This window comes from Salvelinus fontinalis, chromosome 27 (assembly GCF_029448725.1).
Source record: "Salvelinus fontinalis isolate EN_2023a chromosome 27, ASM2944872v1, whole genome shotgun sequence".
Classification (NCBI taxonomy): Eukaryota; Metazoa; Chordata; class Actinopteri; order Salmoniformes; family Salmonidae; genus Salvelinus; species Salvelinus fontinalis.
The window spans coordinates 13,207,542-13,224,526 of record NC_074691.1 but is presented as its reverse complement, the minus strand read 5'-3'; the positions used below and the strand labels follow the sequence as shown (position 1 = coordinate 13,224,526).

General features: G+C 42.0%; 1 protein-coding gene across 3 annotated transcripts in view; it reads right to left on the bottom strand.

The window, feature by feature from the left end:
* The window catches only part of LOC129825072 (protein FAM184A-like), a 158,982-nt gene that overhangs the window by 7,910 nt on the left and 134,087 nt on the right, over positions 1-16,985 (bottom strand). For all 3 annotated transcript variants that reach the window (XM_055884827.1, XM_055884829.1, XM_055884828.1), the window contains exons 14-15: positions 6,352-6,536; positions 630-776 (exon numbers count right to left, since the gene is read on the bottom strand). In XM_055884827.1, the coding sequence (XP_055740802.1) occupies positions 630-776; positions 6,352-6,536 (332 nt within the window). The remainder of the gene's footprint in view (positions 1-629; positions 777-6,351; positions 6,537-16,985) is intronic.

The window sequence follows — 16,985 nt, the reverse complement described above, 5'->3', positions numbered from 1 at the left end:
TGTCTTGAAAGCTAGGGCAGCTGCACACCCAGCTGGAGGTTTATCCCCAGTAGGACACTGCTACATGGACAGTGTGTGTGTGTGTGTGTGTGTGTGTGTGGGTGTGTGTGTATGTGATGGGATATTGAGGACACAGTCACCTCCGTACAGCACACGTGGGAAATAAAACAAGTCAGCCAGATCTCTCATAGGGAGCTGTATCTGTACTACTGGGAGGGTAAGGAGAGAGAGAAGGACCTTCCCAATGGGCCATATTCACCTCCGGAGGTCATGTGTAGCCCCCTTCTCTCTCCTCTTGGAATCCATCCCTCCCTCCCTCCCTCTCATCCTTCCTTCCATTCATCGCTGTATCTGTCTGGGGCACTCACCTTTTCACCCTCTGTTGCTCTGCCAGGGACTGTGGTCTTTCATCATCTGCCAGGGCTTTATATAATTTCACACACACACACACACACACACACACACACACACACACACACACACACACACACACACACACACACACACACACACACACACACACACACACACACACACACACACACACACACACACACACACACACACACACACACACACACACACACACACACACACACACAGCTATATACTGGATGTACTGTACGTACAGGAATTGCAGAGCAGAGATCTTGTCTTTGAGGAGCTCCTGGGCCTTGTTGAAGTCACACAGCATGTTCTGAGTCTCTCTGTTGTGCATGGCGTTCATCTCAGCCATCTCCCGCTCGTGTTTCTTACACAGGTCCTGTTCATGAGCCCTGATGAGAAGAGACCAGACCATTAAAGCCCATTCAGATCACACGCCTTTATACGCCTCTCCAGCTCTGAGGCTCTGAGTCTCTGGTCCAGAGGTGTTACAGTATCCTAACGAGGCACAATTACCACAGACACATTCCTTTTCATCCTGCTGCCGCTATTCAAATTGTATTCATCTTTGACTTTCTTTCGTTTCCTGACATACTCGTCCTTTCCTAGAAAGACATACATAATTCATTGCAGAGGGCTCTGGAGGAGAGGTATCACTGTTTCGCCATAAGTGAAAAAAACACTCCTCTCTATTTACTTATAGATTTATTTTGAATCGGGACAGATGGACAGGACTTTTCCAGGGCATTTCACAAGCTCATTTAAATTCCCTGCATGGTAGCGGTGACTGTCTCCTCTCAGTGGGCTTTATGTCAGTGCTGCTCACTCTGAGGTACTGCAGTCGGAGAGAGAGACCACGAGGAGTGCAGAGGAATATGTTTGTCTCTCCCTGAGTAACACCCTGAGGGACACATCATTTCCAATGTATTTATATATTATGTTATTTTTATCTCAGGAAACTAGGATTCGCCAGCGTGTTACATAATTGGAAGTGAAACGTGCTCCACGAGGGGCTTGGAATCCTGCCAGCGATGTGTGTCGTTGATGTCACACATGCATGCACACACAAACAGGCGTGCGCTGATGCATACACATGCGCACTGGAACACTAGCCCTCTGATTCAGAGGGGTTGGGTTAAATGCGGAAGACACATTTCAGTTGAATGCATTCAGTTGTACAACTGACTAGGTATCCCCCTTTCCCAATGGGACTCCCTAAATCTTTCTCAAACACCCATAAAAGGCTACTCTCCTCGTTGTTATCCTCACAAATAATCCTTATAGGCATCAGTCTGGTGTTTTCTGTAATGACCTTAGCGATCACTGTTTTACAGCCTGCAGTGTTCGTAATGGCTGCTCAGTGAAACGACCTGTCCTGATTTGTCAAAGACGCTTGGTAAAAACCTATAATGAGCAAGCCTTCCTTCATGAACTGGCCTCTATAAAATGGTATAGAATCAGCTTGATCCCCTCTGTCGAAGATGCTTGGACCTTCTTTTTTGATATTTTCAGTGGTATTGTTAACAAACACGCCACCATAAAGAAAAAGATAATTAAAAACAGGTTCAGTTCCTGGTTCGACCGTGATCTAGCAGAGTTACTCCACCTCAAGAAAAGGCTCGGCACACGCATACTCAGGCTGACTGGCTCTCGTTCAGGCAAATGAGAAATAAGTGGACTCAGGGGAAGGCCAAAGTTAGTTACTTTAAGGAGCAGTTCTCGCTCTGTGGGTCTAACCCCAAGAAGTTCTGGAAAACGGTTAAAAACCTGGAGAATAAACCTTCCTCCTCACAGCTGCCCATGTCCCTTAATGTTGATGATGTGGTTGTTACTGACGAGAAGCACATGGCTGAGCTCTTTAATCACCACTTCATTAAGTCAGGATTCCTATTTGACTCAGCCATGCATCCTTGCCCGTCCAACATTTCCTCATCTCCCACCCCTTCTAATGTGACTAGTCAGATGGTTTGACCCTTTCTTCTTTAAGGATGCTGCCCCTATCATCGCCAAGCCTATCTCTGACCTTTTTAACCTGTCTCTCCTCTCTGGGGAGGTTCCCATTGCTTGAAAGGCAGCCACTGTTAGTCCTTTATTTAAAGGGGGAGATCAAGCTAATCCTAACTGCTATAGGCCTATTTCTATGTTGCCCTGTTTACCAAAAGTGTTGCAAAAACACAAATAATCAATTGACTGGCTTTATTGATGTCTATAGCATTCTCTCGGGTATGTAATCTGGTTTCCGCTCAGGTTATGGATGCGTCACTGCAACCTTAAAGGTCCTCAATGATGTCACCATTGCCCTTGATTCTAAGCAATGCTGTGCTGCTATTTTTATTGACTTGGCCAAAGCTTTTGAAACAGTAGACCATTCCATTCTTGTGGACCGGCTAAGGAGTATTGGTGTCTCTGTCTCTGAGGGGCCTTTGGCGTGGTTTGCTAACTACCTCTCTCAAAGAATGCAGTGTATAAAGTCCGATCATCTGCTGTCTCAGCCACTGCCTGTCACCAAGTGAGTACCCCAAGGCTCGATCCTAGGCCCCACGCTCTTCTCAATTTACACCAACAACATAGCTCAGGCAGCAGGAAGCTCTCTCAACCATTTATATGCAAATTATACAGTCTTATACTCAGTTGGCCCATCCCCGGATATTGTGTTAAACACTCTACAACAAAGCTTTCTTAGTGTCCAACAAGCTTTCTCTACCCTTAACCTTGTTCTGAACAACTCAAAAATAAAGGTAATGTGGTTAGGTAAGAAGAATGCCCCTCTCCCCACGGGTGTGATTACTACCTCTGAGGCTTTAGAGCTTGATGTAGTCACCTCATACAAGTACTTGGGAGTATGGCTAGACGGTGCACTGTTCTTCTCTCAGCACATATCAAAGTTGCAGGCTAAATTTAAATCTAGACTTGGTTTCCTCTTTCGTAATAGCTCCTCTTTCACCACAGTTGCCAAACTAACCCTGATTCAGATGGCCATCCTACCCATGCTAGATTACGGAGACATACTTTATAGATCGGCAGGTAAGGGTGCTCTCGAGCGGCTAGATGTTCTTTACCATTCGGCCATCATATTTGCCACCAATGCTCCTTATAGGACACATCACTGCACTCTATACTCAGTAAACTGGTCATCTCTGTATACCCGTCGCAAGACTCACTGGTTGATGCTTATTTATTAAACCCTCTTAGGTCTCACTCCCCCCTATCTGAGATATCTACTGCAGCCCTCATCCTCCACATACAACACCCGTTCTGCAAGTCACATTCTGTTAAAGGCCACACACATCCCTGGGTCGCTCGCCTTTTCAGTTCGCTGCAGCTAGCGACTGGAATGAGCTGCAACAAACACTCAAACTGGACAGTTTTATCTCAATCTCTTCATTCAATGACTCAATCATGGACACTCTTACTGACAGTTGTGGCTGCTTTGCCTGATGTATTGTTGTCTCTACCTTCTGACCCTTTGTGCTGTTGTCTGTGCCCTATAATGTTTGTCCCATGTTTTACGCTGCTGTTGCTACCATGTTGTGTTGTTACCATGCTGTGTTGTCATGTGTTGCTCCCTAGCTATGTTGTTGACTTAGGTCGGTCTTTATGTAGTGTGGTCTCTCTTGTCGTGATGCGTTTTGTCCTATATTTATATATATTTTTTAATCCCATCCCCCGTCCCCGCAAGAGGCCTTTTGCCTTTTGGTAGGCCGTCATTGTAAATAAGAATTTGTTCTGACTTGCCTAATTAAATAAAGGTTAAATAAAAATAAAATGAAATGTGCTTAGTTATCCCTAGCTCTAGAAAAGCGTCAGCCTCCATTATTTTATTCATCACCAAACAGGCCTTTAATTCTAATGAGAGTTCCTGCCGTTCATTCCATCCGGGCCTTAGCCACACATTATGAATTAATATAAGAGTGAATGATGAATTATCAGCCTGTGGGAAAAGCATGATAATAGATTATATTTAGGCCTTGCCCCAAATAACCGTTTCATATTTCCTTATCAATTTATTTGGCCGTATAACAAAATGTCAAAAGGGACCATGTCATCAAAGGGAATAATAAAGCACAAAATATAAACCAGGACATCTAGCAGGGAGAGGCAAATTGGCCTCCTCTCTTTCTGCCAGTATCCTTCCACTTTAATCTAACTTGAAAACGATGCCAGCACTGCCAATGGCCACTGACAGTCACATCTAAACAAGAGGAAGTCCCACAACTGAACTTCTCGTGTTGTGATTCACCAGTCATCTAAATGAACTAAACAATCCAAAAGAACCTTAATGGTGACCATATTAAAACGAGGTACCTGCAGGGATACGGAGATTCACCTACAGTGCCCTCAGAAAGTATCCACACCTCTTGACTAATTACACAATTTGTTGTGTTCCAGCCTGATTTTGAAATTGATTAAATGGAGATTTTGTGTCACTGGCCAAACACACAATACCCCATAATGTCAAGTGGAATTATGTTTTTAGACATTTTTAAAAATTTATTTAAAATGAAAAGCTGAAATGTCTTCCGTCAATAAGTATTCAACCCTTTTGTTATGGCAAATTTAAATAAGTTCAGGAGTAAAAATGTGCTTAACAAGTCACATAATAAGTTGCATGGACTCCCTCTGTGTGCATTAATAGTGTTTAACATGATTTTTGAATGACTACCTCATCTCTGTACCCCACACATACAATTATCTGTAAGGTCCCTCAGTCGCGCAGGGAATTTCAAACACAGATTCAACCATAAAGACCAGAGAGGTTGTCCAATACCTCGCAGAGAAGGGTACCTATTGGTAGATGGGTAAAACAATGGCAGACATTGAATATCCCTTGGAGCATGGTAAAGTTATTAATTTGGATTAATAACACTATGGTATATCAATACACCCAGTCACTATAAAGATACGGGCATCCTTCCTAACTCAGTTGCCAGAAAGGAAGGAAACTGCTCGGGGAATGCACCATTAGATCAATGGTGACTTTAAAACAGTTACAGAGTTTAATGGATGTGATAGGAAAAAACTGAGGATGGATCAACAACATTGTAATTACTCGACAATACTAAACAAATTACAGAGTGAAAAGAAGGAATAAAAGAATAAATAACAGAATAAAAATATTCCAAAACAACTTGTTTGCAATAAGGCACTGAAGTAAAACTGCTAAAAATGTGGCAAAGAAATTAACTGTATATCCTGAATACAAAGGATTATGTTTGGGGCAAATCCAAAACAACACATCACTGAGTACCACTTTTCATATTTTCAAGCATGGTGGTGGCTGCATCATGTTATGGTACGGTTGTCAACGGCAAGGGAGTTTTTTAGGATAAAAAGCAACGAAATGGAGCTAAGCACGGGCTACATCTGAGAGGAAAACCTGATTCAGTCTGCTTTCCACCAGGACAATAACCTAAATGTAACCTAAATGTAACCTAATGTTCCTGAGTGGCCTACTGTAGCTACAGTTTTGACTTAAATCAGCTTGAAAATCTATGGCAATACTTTAAAATGGCTGTCAATGATCAACAACCAACTTGACAGAACTTGAAGAATTAAAAAAATTATAATGTTCAAATATTATACAATCAAGGTGTGGAAATCTCTTAGAGACTTACCCAGAAAGACTCACAGCTGTATTTGCTGCCAAAGGTGATTCTAACATGTATTGACTCAGGGGTGTGAATACTTATGTAAATGAGATATTTCTGTATTTCATTTTCAATAAATTTGCAAACATTTCTAAAAACATGTTTTCACTTTGTCATTATAGGGTATTGTTTGTAGAAGGCTGACACAATAAATATATTTAATCAATTTTGAATTCAAGCTGTAACACTGAAGACACTGTAATTAAGTTTGGCAACGCAACAACATTACTGTAGATGGCGAGTTTTTGTGTCAACCCTTCTTTGTGTCACCCCATAATGCTCTGTCGTGGGGTCACGGCCCTCCCCTCCTCCCACCCACCTGATCTGCTGGTTGGCCTCACTGCGGATCTTCAGCACCTCTTTGCCCTTAAGCTCCAGCTCCTTGGTGAGCGTGTTGATGTTTTCATTCAGTGTGTGGATTTCGTGGTCCAGCTCAGCAATGTGGTTCTTCCTCCTTACCACCTCCTCCTGCAGGTCTGAGATACGGCCCAGCAACTCCCTCTCCTTTGGGGTAATAGGCAGACATACACAGGCACACACACAAAGATACACAGAAACACACAAAAACCAAGCAAAAAAAAACACACGTTTGAGTTAGCATTTGATCTCATTTGTGCATTCTTGCTGTGCTGTTGTGCTGCCTCCTTGTATTCCCAAGGGGTACTGTGATGTTGGATACCATCTTTACAGTGCCATGATGCTACAGCTTAAGTGGGCACACTAACATACCATGGTCACTAGTGATTAGGCCTGGGAATTGCCAGGCACCTTACGATACAATATTTCCACGATACTTAGATGCCGATACGATCTGTATTGCGTTTTGATACTGTGATTTTATTGCAATTCGATGTTCCAAACATATTGCTCATTATATGTCTGCTGCAGAAAGACATGAGAGAGCCATGAGAAAACAAGTTTTATCAGTCATGGAAATTAAAGTCCTGAAAATAAATTGTCTCCCTATTTAAAAATAAGATAGAGAACAAGCTATGAAGGAAAAAAACTGGAGTTTTAGTGCAAATATACAGGCAGCAAGCGCAAAAATTACATTGCGAGATTGTCAAAATGATACGTCGAAGAAAATGTGTTGTTCAGATGGGTTAAATGGAGAAGTAGCCTGAAATCTGGACACTGACTGTAGGTCTATAACCTCTCACATAGCCTAATCTAATAATAACTCATGCAGAATTAAGATTATTGTTGTAAAATTATACACCAAATGTACATTTTGACTCGAGAACAGGAGTGGAGAAATATGATGTCACGTTCGCTGGAATAAATATCGGAACAAGGCGCAGCGGATGTTGAGTTCCACATAATTTAATGATAAAGTGAAACTTAGAAAAGACAAAAACAAATAAACAATAAACTAACAACAAACCGTGACTACAGAGGTGCAACGTGCACTAACTCAAAACAGTATCCCATAAAACACAGGTGGAAAAATGCTACTTAAATATGATCCCCAATTAGAGACAACGATTACCAGCTGCCTCTAATTGGGAATCATACAAAATCACCAACTGTCATGCCCTGGCCTTAGTTATCTATGTTTTCTTTATTATTTTAGTTAGGTCAGGGTGTGACATGGGCGATGTAGACGTTTTTGTCATGTCTAGGGGTTTTGTATGTTTATGGGGTTTTGTCTAGTCTAGGTGTTTGTATGTCTATGGCTGCCTAGATTGGTTCTCAATTAGAGGCAGCTGTTTATCATTGTCTCTGATTGGGAACCATATTTAGGCAGCCATATTCATTGGGTATGTCGTGGGTGATTGTCTATGTGTAAGTTGCCTGTGTCTGCACTTATCATTATATAGCTTCACGTTCGTTTGTTGTTTTTGTAAGTCTGTTTAAGTATTCTTCGTTTCGTTATAATAAATAGAAGAATGTATTTATATCACGCTGCGCCTTGGTCCTCCTCTCTTCAACCATACGTCGAACGTGACACCAACATAGAAAAACAAAACTAGAACCCCACATAGAAATAATAAACTAGACTAACCCCCAGTCACGCCCTGACCTACTCTACCATAGAAAATAAGGGCTCTCTATGGTCAGGACGTGACATATGATTTACTTCTTTCAGCATCTTGAGAAAATGAATGCGCGGTTAGCAACCGTCTGTAATGGTGCTATTTTTATCAGCATAAAATCCTAATTTCAAACAACATAAAATATGCATCCAAGCTGAACTGAAATCTCCTCAAAAACATGTTGTGTCGTTTTTAACAGCTTTTCATTTACTTAAAAACGGTCAAACTGATACAATTCTGCAAGTAAAATCTTTCCCGTTGTAAGGGGTGTGTAACTGGTGGCAGGGAAGTCAGACGCAGGAGAGCAGAACTAGGTAATAGCCGGCGCAGTTTAATTCCAAAACCAACGGCATCAAGAAAATAACAACTTGGGTACAAAACCCGACGCGCACCAGTCAACATGTGCACAAGCACTTACAAACAAACAATACCACACAAAGACATGGGGGGAACAGAGGGTTAAATACACAACCCATAATGAGGGAATGAAAACCAGGTGTGTGGGAAAACAAGACAAAACAAATGGAAAATGAAAAATGTATCGGCGATGGCTAGAAGACCGGTGACGTCAACCTCCGAACACCGCCCGAACAAGGAGAGGAACCGAATTCGGTAGAAGTCGTGACACCCGTTGAATTAATTATTTTTTTTACATTTTCTTCCAGGTCCCTAACAAGCTTTGCTGCGCGAGAGAAGCAGATATGAAAGAGGGCAAGGGTTTATTTAGTCTTCTAGGGCAACAAGTCATGAGAAGAGAAGCTGCATTTATATAAGTATAGACAAGTTGACTAACAAATAGGCTATAAGCAGAAACAGGCCTATATCTAAAAAGGTCTGTAAAAAAATAGTTCTGCCATCTCTGACTGTACAGCTCATTTTATATATTTGCGGGTTAGGTTGGATGCGGGCCTCAGATTTTTACTTTTTCACATAGTCAGGGGTTGCTGATGGGTTAATAGCAACAGTGGTGGAAAGAGTACCCAGTTGTCATACTTGAGTAAAAGTAAAGATACCTTAATAGAAAATTACTCAAGTAAAAGTGAGTCACCCTGTAAAATACTACTTGAGTAAAAGTCTAAAAGTATTTGGTTTTAAAAAATATACTTAAGTATCAAAAGTAAAAGGTAATTGTTCAAATATACTTAAGTATTGAAAGTAAAAGTAAAAATAATTTCAAATTCCCTATATTAAGCAAACCAGACGGCACCATTTAAAAAAATATATATATATATTTTTACAGAGAGCTAGGGGACCACTCCAACACAGACATAATTTACAAATTAAGCATTTGTGTTTAGTGTGTCCGCCAGATCAGAGGCAGTAAGGATGACCAGGGGATGTTCTCTTGATAAGTGTGTGAATTATACAATTTTCCTGTCCCGCTAGCCATTCAAAATGTAACGAGTACTTTTGGGTGTAAGGGAAAATGTATGGAGTAAAAAGTATGTTTTCTTTAGGAAAGTAGTGAAGTAAAAGTAAAAGTAGTCAAAAATATAAATAGTAAAGTACAGATACCCCCAAAAAACGACTTAATTAGTACTTTGAAGTATTTTTACTTAAGTACTTTACACCACTGAATAGCAATTGCGGGTGAACAAACAGCTGACCCGCGCATTACTAATGGCCACCACTCAACCTCTCTTTCAGCACTAAATGTATAATTCACTGGACACGTGTGTTGTGAGGTTGTTAGTACTGATGCTGCTGATATGTCTGAACAAATCTCTAAATATATCTTATATTAATAAATAAAAGTGACTGTACTGCTTGTATTTGTTTATACTAGTCTGAGCTACAACAACGTGCTAGATGACTGTTGTATCGCCTGGAAAAGGTCGCATCCCAGGAAAAAGGTCATCTTCTGACTATTCGCTCAAACCTGGCTGTTGCTGTCTGGTCCAGTCAGGGTCCATTGTACTGAACACCTACTGGTAAAGCATTCACTAGAATACATGTATTTAGTCAATTGTTCAGTATGTAATAGGGACAACGCTGCCATTTAAATCTAGACGGACTATTATCACTCTCTTTCTCAAAGTTACTCAAACTCTACAGTTTGATAGATCAAATGCAAACATCCCCTTTAGCCCAGGCAGAAATACATGTAATTACCTGATTATACTGTTCAGAGAACTATAACTACATCCCAGTTGTAGATGAATCATGCTTTGCTTGGCTCAAAGATCATTTCCCCCTTCAGCAACGGCACATCTTTTAAAAAGTCCTTCCCTCGAAAACAGAGACTAAGCAAAGCATGACTTGACTTGACAGCATACCGTCAAGTCAAACTCTGGTATTGAAGTTGATGGCTCTTGTGTAATCAGATTACAATCTGTATTCATTTTGAATTCCTGTAAATATAATTTCATGCCAGCTGATTATTGTGATAACAATATTGTAGTTATTAATGTGTGGGCCACTGCAGGGGGCTGGTTTCAGTGGACTAGCTCACTCTCTTCCATAGAAGCTTGTTAACCCATCCTCTGCCTAACAGAGATTCACTGTGACATTTCTGCTGACTCCCCAGTGGATACCTGTTTTGCTTGGGAGCCAACATGATTGCCATGTCTCTGCATGGGTTGGTTGTGGATTACACAGGTAGAGGCAGGCAGCGCTGAACATCAGTGTGGGAAAGGGAGTTTTTGGCTATGCTCCAATTGGCATGTGACCCTATCTTTGTGTATGCAGTGGCTGGTTAGGCGAGTGCGTGTCTGTGTGTCCATTTGTGTGACAATGTGTGCGCGCAAGTTGATTTGATTGATGTGTGCCTGGGCTGTAAAGTGAGAGAGTGGCGGCAGCTCTATTAGCAGCACTGAGCCTCACAGTGAGGACCCTAGGCTGACCTGCAGAGGTTCAGAGGGACAGTCTGAATACCACCCTGACAACTAACACTCTCCGTTACGGTGGCACTATAAAATAGCAATATTTATTGTCCATCTAAAGATGGACACTGTTGGAACTTTTGTATGGTGGAGCCATTTGAGCGGTACTTCTCAAAATCAAACAGACACTTTTCTAGGGCAAAGGAAGCTTTAAAGGCTTTGGACAAAATGTCACAGGAAAAAAATAGCACTTCAGGTATCAAAGACTCTTCTGAGGGGATGGTGGGAAGTTGGTAGACGGAGCTCCCAACTCCAATAATCACCATATTTGATCTCTGTTCTTTGACAAAAAGCTCTTCAGAAAATGATTTAATTTCTGTGGCTGGCTGGCACTTAGTTTGACAGCAGTGTGACTGGAGATGGGTAGAGGGTACAGTACAGTGGTAGAGGTCTGGGAATAGGAAGGTCTCAGCGAGGAGCTGATTAGAAGACAAGTCTACTGGCCTCGTGAGGCCTCTTTGAGCCCCAGCGCCCCAGTCTCTCTCTCTCTTTCTCTCTCTACAGTTCCAGAACAGACTGATCAAAAGGCCAGCCAGAGCACAGCCTCATCATTAGCGGCTGGAAGCCACATACAGAGAGAGAGAGAAAGAGAGGAAGTGAGAGAGAGCTGAGTCACTAGAGGGAAGCAGTCAGATCCTGTCTGTGAAGCCGGAGTGATTGGAGGTACGGAGACCCTCACCCCCAAAACTCAACCTCTCCGGGGCTACATCACATCACAAGGATGGGAGGTATCGAGCTGCTGCCATTAGTCCAAGAATTGCCACGCACCAGAGAGAGGTGAGTCACAATGGCAGATTAAATCTTTCTTCAGCCTCCATAAATGATATGAGATCAAGTATACCTGTGGTTGGAATTCAAATCATACCCAATACTGCAACAAAGCAGGAATAACTCCAGGGCCATTGATCCGCCATACAGGTGACACTGAAACGTCATTGATAAGGAAACTTCTTTACAGATTAGGCTCTGTCATAGTAACTATGAGTCACGACCACTGAGGGGAGAGACCATCCTCATTCCCCCACCCCAGCAGGAGCGTGCACCTCCTCTAAACATCCCGATCTGCCCAATAATCTGGGAAAATAGAGGCATCTATCACAGTTTGCAAACAGGCCGTGGCGTGTCTCCGCTGTGAAAAATAGGTCCGCTGGTGATGAGGAGCCATTAGCGATGCTTCAGTTGTTGGAGATGAATTGAGCATTTACAGGGCTGTGTAGGATTTCATTAAGACTAGGTCTCATAGACAGACATTGTTTTGAGGAATCAGCCTCCGGAGACTACAGCGTGGGGATATTAACTTTCAGATACAGAAAAACGTGAGAGGAAATATGACACAGACCTCTCGATGGCCCAAAATGCACACGGGCGCGCACACGTACGCACATGGGCGCACACACACACTCTAAACATTCTTCAGAGCCGTTTGTCTGTCAGAAGCCGAGCATTCGTCTGTGGGGAAAACTGATCACTATCCCCAGCAAAAGCAATTCTCCACACCGCAGACCAGGCCTGCTAATCTCACAGCTCATTAAACAAGCCGGCACCATGCATCTCTCAGGGGCCACAATTATCGATAAGGCAACACAGCGCTCAGCGCGGGCCCCGCCGCCCGCCGAACCATCAACAGCTCAGCACAGGGAGTTATTTGTTAGATACATCTCTACGTTTCCCAGAAAGAGGACGAGCAACACTTTGTACCTCTCTTCAGACAGCCCTCTCTCTATCTGCCGGGGCTGCTGGGCTGGAGGGACTGTTCAAAGGAAAACACCATGCTCGGCGTTGCTAAGGCTCTTTGATTAAGGCACTGAAGGCACATGTTCATTCTAAAGATCAGAGCTTTGCCATTTACTGGGTAAAACCACAACACCTCTATAAGAGACAACAGCAGCCGTACAGTCTGGGAAACATAACTGGCGGCTGTGATTAGCAGATCTGTATAATGAAGGATGACTCAATGTACGGGCAGTATGGGCATAATGCATTTAAATGATGGATGGCTCACTTGGGAGGGATGTCTCAGCGGCTGGGAAATCATACAGCCCTATGGGACATAGACAAAGAGACAGGGCTGTGTCTGATACGTCTGACTGCTGAGCTGAACACAGACAGTTTGAAGGAGAGGGGGCTTAGAGAAGGTTGTTGGTTGATTGAGACACCACCAGGAAGCCTGTTAATGCCATGAGAGATGTCAGACGTACTAGTACTGTAGTGCTTGGATATGGCAGCCCTATAAGGGATGAGAAGAACAGGCCATGGTTCACTTCACACACACCTCTCAGGGGCAAAGACCAGGCAGGGCATTTCATATGAATTTGGGATATGCATTGCTGTCTAATACAAGCGAGAAACACGCCTCAAAGACCTCAATATATTTCCTGTTTTGTTTTCCAGGTATCCTCGCATCGTAACAGAAGGTGGATCTCACAGACCTGGCAGTGTGGTGCCAGGACAACAACCTCTCCCTCAATGTGAACAAGACAAAGGAGCTGATCATGGACTACAGGAAAAGGCGGGCCGAACTGGCCCCCAGTTAAAATCGACGGGGCTGTAGTGGAGCGGGTCGAGAGTTTCAAGTTCCTTGGTGTCCACATCACCAACGAACTATCATGGTCCAAACACACCAAGACAGTTGTGAAGAGGGCACGACAACACCTTTTCCCCCTCAGGAGACTGAAAAGATTTGGCATGGGTCCCCAGATCCTCAAAAAGTTATACAGCTGCACCATCGAGTGCATCCTGACCGGTTGCATCACCACCTGGTATGGTAAGTGCTCAGCATCTGACCGCAAGGCGCTATAGAGGGTAGTGCGTACGGCCCCGTACATCACTGGGGCCAAGCACCTGCCATCCAGGACCTCTATATCAGGCAGTGTCAGAGGAAAGCCCTAAAAATTGTCAGAGACTCCAGTCACCCAAGTCAAAGACTGTTTTCTCTGCTACCGCACGGTAAGCAAGTCTAGGACCAAAAGGCTCCTTAACACCTTCTACCCCCAAGCCATAAGACTGCTGAACAATTAATCAAATGGCAACCAGAATATTTACATTAAAACCCACCTGCCCCCTCCATTTGTTTTGTACACTGCTGCTACTCGCTGTTTATTATCTATGCATAGTCACTTCACCCCTACCTACATGTACAAATTACCTCGACTAACCTGGACCCCCGCACATTGACTTGGTACCAGTAACCGTACCCCCTGTATATACAGTTGAAGTTGGAAGTTTACATACACCTTAGCCAAATACATTTAAACTCAGTTTTTCACAATTCCTGACATTTAATCCTGTTAAAAATTCCCTGTCTTAGGTCAGTTAGGATCACCACTTTATTTTAAGAATGTGAAATGTCAGAATAATAGTAGAGAGAATTATTAATTTCAGCTTTTATTTCTTTCATCACATTCCCAGTGGGTCAGAAGTTTACATACACTCAATTAGTATTTGGTAGCATTGCCTTTAAATTGTTTAACTTGGGTCAAACGTTTCAGGTAGCCTTCCACAAGCTTCACAGAATAAGTTGGGTGAATTTTGAATCATTTCGTATTTTTTCCCATTTTTTATTGAATATTTGAAACATACAATATACTTGCAGTGAAGCCGCTCAATAACTACATCATACCAGTCATCCAACAGATTCCCATTCAGAGCGACACACAGAAGCATCCAGGGTCAGTGCCCTGCTCAATGCCCTGACCGATCCTACCACCAGGCCAAAAAATGTGAACCCGAACCCTCCAAGATCCCCCCCCCCCCCCCCCCCCCCACAGTTCCCCAATAGCTGTTGCTCAACCATTCGAGACTCCTCCCACAGTTCCCCCACGAAGAAAAAATAAATAAAAAAGACAATTAATTCCATTCCCCACCCCCCAAGAACCCCCCAATGCACCAACAACCAAGAGAATGAACTAAAGAGAAAAAAGGAAAAGACAGAAGAAAACAGCAAACAAAAATGCAAAAAAAAAATACTATACATTTAAAACAAAGGACATCAAGGACAACTGAAATCATAACAGCAATGCCAACTGTATATGTTTGTGTGCATGTCTGGCACTATTACATGTATGTGTGTGTTCTTGTATGTGTTTATTTGAATGAGAGTGTGTGTGTATATGCATGTGTACAAACACCTGCACGGCATCAGCCTCAGGCAAACCGGCATTAGTTGTAAAAACACTGCCACTTAGTGTCATTCAAATGTACTTTTTATTATGTTTGATTTTGACTTTTTAAAAACTTTTATCTTTGACCATCATTCTATCTCTCACACAGCAACTCCACTCCCACTTGTCTCCAATTCCACATACCAACCGTCAGCTTCCCTCAGCCCATCCCATCTATCTCTGCTGGCCACCCACTTCGGGTTTCTACGCAACACATATCTTTCAACTATGCTGTGATGTTAAATGTACAATTTCAATCTATCTAATCGAATAGAATCCACAGATTGCGAGTTGAAGATAAATACTTTTACTAAGAGTATTAGTATATTAGTAATTGACTGACCCGGTCTCTCCAGATCTCCTAACAGTACTATTGCTAGGGTCAATTTTAGATCAATGCTATGCATTTTCAGCCATTCCTGAACCTGAGACCAGAAACAGGCTACCTGAGGGCAATACCAAAATAAATGGTCTATAAATTCTGTATCCTCACAAAAAAATCTGCAGAGCTTTGATGATTTTATGCCCCAATTATTCAACATTTTGTTGGTGGCAAGAATTATATATAATAATTTTAGCTGAAAAGCACAAAGTCTTGAATCTTGAGTTGTTTTATATATCAACTCGCACCATAGAATCGGTACATAAAAAATGTTGCAATCTGTATGGCATAGTTGTCAACATCCTGGTCCTCAAATTAAACTGGTATACTTTCCTATTTATGCTATTTTTATTCCGTCGCCAGTTTTGATCCTTTATATTGGGCAGACAGACCAGTTCCCTACCTCCTCCCGCTGCCACCTGCCTCCTCCATTTTTGGGGCAATGTTGTAATCAATTGGTTGAACTCTTGGATTGAGCAGAACTTTCCGTACAATTCTGATAACTCCATGAAGGACATAACTCTACAATTCCAATTTACAATATCATTTAAGAACAAAATACCCTTTTCAAACATCATTCCCATAAATACAGATATTTTATCAACCAGCACATTTGAGTTCAGCCATAATATTTGTTCTATCTTTTCAGGGGGATGAAATTGAAATTGTAGCCAGCTCTGCAATGCTTGTTTGAAAAAGAGAATTACTTTGAAAAAAGTATAATTTTCAATTAATCGAAAATGAGACATGGCAATCTGCACAAAGGCAAAAAGGCAATTTTTAAACAATGGATGAGCTTTTCTTAGTAATCTACTTGAGAACCATTTAGGGTTCAAATAAATCGTTTGAATGAGTGAAGCTTTTAGAGAGAGCTTTAGTGCTTTTATATTTAATAATCTCAACCCACCCAATTCATATTCATTATATAGATAGGAATGTTTTATTTTGTCTGGTTTAGCGTCCCAGATAAAGCGAAATATTTTTTGCTCTTATGATTTGAAAAACGAATCATGAAGAGTAGGCAGCGCCATAAGTAAGTGAGTAAACTGAGATATAACTAAGGAGTTAACCAGGGCAATTTTTCAATAAATAGACAAGTATTTACCTCTCCATGGTTGCAGGATCTTGTCTATTTGTACAGGTTTTCTATTGAAATTCATTGTGGAGAGCTTATTTATATATTTTGTGATATGAATACCAAGTATGTCTACTTCACCATCAGCCCATTTTATAGGTAAACTGCAGGGTAATGTAAAAGTTGTATTTTTTAACGATCCAATACGTAATAGTGTACACTTATCATAATTAGGCTTTAGTCCAGAGAGTACAGAAAAGTTATCTAGATCTTTAATGAGACATTGCAGGGATCTAGCTTGCGGACTTAATATAATTGTAACGATTGTTGTCGGGAGAAGGAGAGGAGGACCAAAGTGCAGCGTGGTACGTATCCATAATACTTTTAATCAAGATGAATACATGAACAAAAACAACAA